This window comes from Apium graveolens, chromosome 3, assembly GCF_009905375.1.
Source record: "Apium graveolens cultivar Ventura chromosome 3, ASM990537v1, whole genome shotgun sequence".
Classification (NCBI taxonomy): Eukaryota; Viridiplantae; Streptophyta; class Magnoliopsida; order Apiales; family Apiaceae; genus Apium; species Apium graveolens.
Window position 1 is genome coordinate 154,340,465 of NC_133649.1, and position 6,185 is coordinate 154,346,649.

General features: G+C 35.6%; 1 protein-coding gene across 1 annotated transcript; it reads left to right on the forward strand.

The window, feature by feature from the left end:
* Positions 1-531: 531 nt before the first annotated feature.
* Positions 532-5,957, forward strand: LOC141712863 (uncharacterized). The gene is made up of 4 exons (XM_074515965.1): positions 532-2,176; positions 2,293-2,524; positions 4,262-4,344; positions 5,614-5,957. Exons 1-4 carry the CDS (start codon positions 731-733, stop codon positions 5,686-5,688), a joined length of 1,836 nt encoding a protein of 611 aa, XP_074372066.1. The 5' UTR covers positions 532-730; the 3' UTR covers positions 5,689-5,957.
* Positions 5,958-6,185: the final 228 nt, after the last annotated feature.

Genomic DNA, 6,185 nt, shown 5'->3' on the forward strand with positions numbered 1-6,185 from the left:
AACAAAAACTTCACCTGAAACTACGTTTTGGAGTGACATTTGGGGCCAATTATTCAGAAAGTGACAATGAGGGCCATTTGCCCCCCAAAAGTGACATTTGAGGCCATTTGCACCCGAAAAGTGACATTTGCGGCCATCACCCGACTTATGTAAGGTGATAAATAAGAAACGTATATTTGGCCGACGGACTAACCTTATTTAAAGTTATTTCCTAGTAAGACTTTATTAATTTTGGGTTGTAATAAATATCACTCTGCGGTTTAATCTACTCCAGTAATGAATGGTTCGTTTTCAAGACAATAATCTGTAAGTGTGTGTGATAAGTGTGGGATTGTAAAGTGTGGGTATTTATATATTATGATGCAAGGTATGTGATTTATAGTGGTTTAGACGGAGTGACCTCCGAGATTCCCGACCCCGGATTTTGGCCGCCAGTTTTAACCTGTTAGTAAACTAATTTTCTGTAATATGCATGTTTTTTTATAATATAATACTCCTATTCGTGATGAATGAAAAATAAGAAAGAAAGAAAAGTTAAAAAGACAAGAGGCTTGAAGCTGAAAAAGGAAAGTGTGTAATTAAAAGAGGTTTCCACTAAGAATAAGCAAGCGTTTCATCTGCCCTCATTTATAACAATCTCTCTCTCTCTCTCTCTCTCTCCTGGTTGTGTTGAAGCTGCTGCATGTGGGGTTTCTGTGTACATTTCTCCTGATCTTTTGGTAAGTTTAAAATGGGTTGTCTTGATGATGATGATCTTGATGATTTGTCTAGGAAAAAATTGATCTCTAAAATAGATGCTAATTTTGATAATGATCATGCTATGTATTTAACTACTGTATTGGGGCGCTCTACTAGAACTAGTACTACTAGTAGTAGTAGGGATGATGGTGGTGATAGTAGTTATAGTATTGATGATGGTGATGATGATAGTGTTAGTGATACTAGTGGTACGAGTATTGATGATGGTGATGGGGATGAGGAGGATGAGGGGCAAGAGGACACTCATTTGAAGCTGTTTTTGGAGAGTATTAAGGCCGATGGGAATTCGTATGTTCTTAAACGAAATGGCAAACCTGATTTGAAGTTTGAAGGGTTGGATGAAGATGCTGATGGATCTTGTGGTTTTGATAATATTGAGGCGAATGTAGTTGATCGAGGAGAGGTTAGTAGTGATTGCGAGAGTGAACGGAGGAAGGGAGGGGGAAATGATTTGGATAAGAGGAGGGGAGGTACAAAGGGTAAGGGGGTTTTGAGGGAAGATGGTATGGGGAACTCGAGTGTTGTTAAGCAAAATGGAAATGTAGATAGGAGAGCAAAGGGTGTTGGGAATGAGGAAAAGAAAAATAATTTTGTGGACAAGGGTAAGGGTATTTTAGTGGAAGAAGGGCATGCTATGGTGGGGAAAAGGGGAGGAAAGACTGTCAAGAATGTGGAAAGTGGGAAAGATCGTTTGGTAGGTAATATGGAGTTTAGGCTGTTCAAAAGAAGAGAAAGGGATGATAAGAATTTGGAAAAGAAACAAAGTTATGTGGATAATAAAAACTATAGATCAGTGGAACAGTTGGACTTGATGAAGGTGAAAAGAAGAGGGAAGAATGTGGAAAAGAAGAGTGTTGTGGAAAATGAAAGTGACATTTCGGTTGAAGAAGCGGAAATTAGGCTGGATGGTACAAGATTCTTGAGGAACGCTAAGGAGAATGGAAAATTAGAAAGGAAAGTAAAAAACGTCCAGAACGTGAAAAAGCGAAAGATGGAATATGAAAGAAATAATTCAGTGGAAGATGCGGGTTTGAGGCCAGACGACAGACGATCCCCTTGGCCTGTCAAGGAAAACAAAGAGTTAAAAAGGAGAGCAAAGGATGTCAATGTTAAAAAGGTAGAGAGTTGTAAGGAAAATGAAAGAGATGGTTCTATAGGAGAATTGGGTTTAAAGTTGGAGAAGCTAGGTAAGGTTTCCTGCAAGAGAAAGAGATGTCATATTGACCCTGATTATAAGATGTTCTTTACTCACAGTAAAATAGAAGAGGGTAAATTGGTTCTTGATTTTAATGGGGTGAGAGTGGAATATGGAGAAGATGATAACAATAGCCTTACTGATTCCGAAGTAGATGTATTGGAACATGCTCCGGATTGTATAGTGTCGAATTATGCTCCTACCTTAAATTACAGTATGCATGTATGATTTTCTTTTTTTAATTCATTCATAGTATTGTCCATATTGATTTTATATTTTTAATGTGATTTTATATTTTTTACAATCTCATTCCTTTGTTGACTCTGATATACATTAAGATGGAGGAAGATGATTTGCAATGCTTAGGAAGCTACAGTGCAGCTGAAAATCCCGAGTTCAGGAAGGCTGTAATAGATGTTCTTCGAAAGCCATATAATAAAAAAGAGTACGAAAGGCTTCGGGATGATGTAAAGCTACGAAAACCAACAGAACGTCATGTCGATATGCGCAGTGGGAACACATCATTCCAGCAAACTACAATGGGAAAATCTTACCTTGATCACTATGCTGGTACTGTGAATATGGATTTTAATTCAGAGAATTTGAATGTTTTAGAGCATGTTAATATTTTGTGTGATAGTCTGATATTTTATATTTGGATTTTTCTGTTCTTTATTTGTTCATGTACCATTGTGGTATGATAGATACTGACCATTCAGATTTCCTCAATATTTAACTCAGACATTTGAAAATTAGTATAGTGCCAATACTATAGGTACATGTGAGTGAAATATGCTACTAGGATACGAAGATAATATAAATTCACCCAAAAATATGTAAATAATAGTCAATCATTTGGCATTAAGAAATAAAACTAAATTGATGTTACTGAATGTGTTATGTTAGCTTTGCTTAAACAATGTTATAAGATGAGTTATTAAATTAACATAGATTTAGGAAAAATCAAAAGTACCATTAATTGATGTCAGAACTACATTCCTGCGCTTTCCATAGAAGCTTGATTTGCAAACTATAATGTCTTTAGACCATCTCGAACCCAACTCTAAATATTCACTTCTACATCATTTTAGTGTCACACCCAAAGTTACACCAAATTTGGTGTCACACTAAACTTTTAGAGTTTTTGTATATTTCCATGTTGCCCTTGTACTACTTTAATAAAAACAAATTTGTTCAATTTGTAGCCCACTACTTTCTTACTTTTAACTTTACTTTTATACTTTAGTAATAAAATAATCCGTATAGTACAATAATGGTGTAAAATTTAGTGTTGGTGAGTTGATTTTGAGAATAGTGTAGTTTTTACACTATTTTGGTGTAAACTTTACACCAAAATAGTGTCAAAAATAGTGTAATGGGTTGGAGATGCTCTTAGATATGCGTTGTATAACTCGCTTAGTCACCACTAATATAACTCGCTTAGTCGCCTCTAATAAAATATAACTGGTTAAATTAAGTACTCTCTCAAAACCTCAATGTATATGTACATCATGCTTATGTGTTGATACACCCTCTCACTTGAGGTTCCTTTTAAAAAAATAAATAGTGGATCACCAGGAGCCCAGCTTGGGGAAATATAACCTAGGATGTTCAAATTAATATTGTTAGAAATGTTGGGTTCCGACAAAATGAATTCGAGAATGCGGGGTAAAGAAAGCTCTGATACAATGTTAAGTTACGGAATATTCTCAAACTTCAAGTTGATAGAAAAGGACAAAATTTGTATTTTATGCTTGCATGTAAAGAATGAACAGATTACATTTCTCACTCTTCTGAAATGGCCCTTGTATGCCGGGCACGCACTTTTTTGTCTATGGTTAATTGAATCATTCTTCTTAAGATCTTTTGAGGCTGATCACTGTTGGTTCTACTCTAATCTGGAACAGCAGCTTGATCTGCCTCCAGATACAAATCTAACTTACTGTCGGATACTTTCTTACTGTCCACATTTATTAGCATATTTCTCTCACCAACTTTGTGAATCACCTTAAGAAGACCACTTGATGCTTTGAATTGCCAGATTAGCTTGAAGTTCAGCATTATTGTATATTTTTTACCATATCTGCATATTTTGGTTTAGTAATTTAAGACAGTTTCGGTGATTGCATACATGTGGATGATACCAAATCCTTCATTTATATCTTTAGCTTTATTTTAAGTCATCTTTATTGATTCCCAGCATCTTTCATTATAAAATTAAATTGAGGTTTGATTAATGTCTGCTTTCTTTTTAGACTTGGAATTTATCGAGTAGAAAATTTCATAATATATTTCTGTGCCTTGCAGATCTTAAAAAACAGTTTGATGCCTTCAAATATGATAAACCCAGAAGGTTGAATATTTTGCGTGGGTTCTTTTTTTACTTGAAGGTGGGTTCTTCTGTCAAATGCCATCTACTCTGTTTTTTTTAACTTTATTACGTAAGATTGTTTACTCAACATCCTGTTATGTGGCCTGTAAAACAGTTTCTTCTAAATCATCTGATATATTTTATCAGCAGTTCTTGGTTATTTAGCACCAGGTATTACTCATATAGGTGCATGATTAAAGTCTTAGATGATTATATATATCGAGTGTCACTTATGCAGGACATGACATATATAAAGCCGCTTTTACTTAAGCAACACAATGTAGTGCCACTAGTGACATGTGGAGCATCGAGTAAACTCAGCTTAAGAACAAAAGAGTACGAACACGTGACAAGGACGTCTGTTCTGTTTAAAAATTGAGCGATGATTAGTGTAATGCTTAAGAAGTCACTGGAGCACAATTCTTTAGTAATATAAACCTTAAGACAGGAATTTGTTATGATATTTAGACGAAAGGTCTGCATATTGTTAAGACTAAGAGCACTCTGAGATTAACTACTTCGGTCTACTCCTGTATTTTGTCTATTACTTTCGCATTTCTGAGGCTGCGTCCTCTACAACCTTTGGGTCCCCTTCCAATTTTATCGTCACTGTTTACCACAACCAGGCAAGTTGCAACAGTCGAACACTATTATCACTTACCAGCAAAGTTGAGCAAGCCATTTTGGCAGGTCCTTGCTTCTTTACCCCCTCCTCGACCCTTCCCTCCCCAAGGTATCACTAGTTCTGCTGCAGTTACAGGATCTTCATTGTAGATTAATCAGGTCGTACTGGAGCTATTGGTGATGTCTGTGGGCTAACCTGATATTTTAAAGCATTTACATGTAGCACTTTTGACATGGGTATTTACGTCTTGATAATTATTTCTGAAATCTGTAATTAGTCAAAATAAAGAAAAATGAATACTTTCTTCGACAAAAATGAGTGTCCATTTTACCATGAAGTATGTTTTATTCCCATATAGTGAGTGATAGTTGTGTATTTTATTACTACCTGGATAATTGCTTATATATTGCACCTCTTGGTATTTATGCACTATTAAGATTTCCCCAGAAATGCATAAACTAGAACAAGTTCAATGGCTTAAATGTAGTTAGTATTGTGTGCATTGAAATTAGTTACATACTGCTACATTGCGAGCTTGAAATACGGGGATTTAGCAAGCTGGATATCTGTTAATTTTGGATGATAACCTTTGTTTGAATTTCTGTGGCATGTGCCATATTATACATTTTATATACAGTAACTTTGATCTGATTTTTGTATCAGAGAATGGCAGATGATGGGAAATTTAAACCTTGGTTGGACGATTCATGTTTGGCAATAATTCCAAGATCCAGCTAGAACATCAGTATCCGGTGCGCTTTTCTTATTAATCCTGGGTAATGGAGGAACATGATCATTTTACTAAAGCTTTTGCTATGATTATTGGCAAAACTTTCGCTATTGGTTATTGCAGTACTAAATTGTATGCAAAGTCTTAACCCTTTATAAGATTGTGGGCATCCCTAGTGACATGAATTTTTAAGGCTCAGCCACCCCTATTCCGAGTCTTAAGGGCCCTAATTCTAGTTGGTCTTCTATTTTGATTGAATACGCTGTTTCACTTTTTACTATGCTTGGGGTCATATTAAACTGTGGTTTCTCGATGCTGAATATTAGAAATCGTTTTGTACTGGATTTTCCATCTCTTCCTCGAGTGTTTTTTCCAAGATTAATTTTAATGTTCTTGTTAATGATGCCATGTTATTCCTGGCATGCCAGTCCCCTTTAACAATGACCAGCAGTAGGAGACTTCTTAAACTTTTTATTTATTTATTTTGTCATACAGGCCCAACTAA

Bases quoted from the DNA above. Each gene is read 5' to 3' on its own strand.
- LOC141712863 (XM_074515965.1), top strand. From the start codon at position 731: ATGGGTTGTCTTGATGATGATGATCTTGATGATTTGTCTAGGAAAAAA. The intron at 2,525-4,261 runs GTACTGTGAATA...TGTGCCTTGCAG, and splicing joins TTACCTTGATCACTATGCTG to ATCTTAAAAAACAGTTTGAT. The intron at 4,345-5,613 runs GTGGGTTCTTCT...TTTTTGTATCAG, and splicing joins GGTTCTTTTTTTACTTGAAG to AGAATGGCAGATGATGGGAA.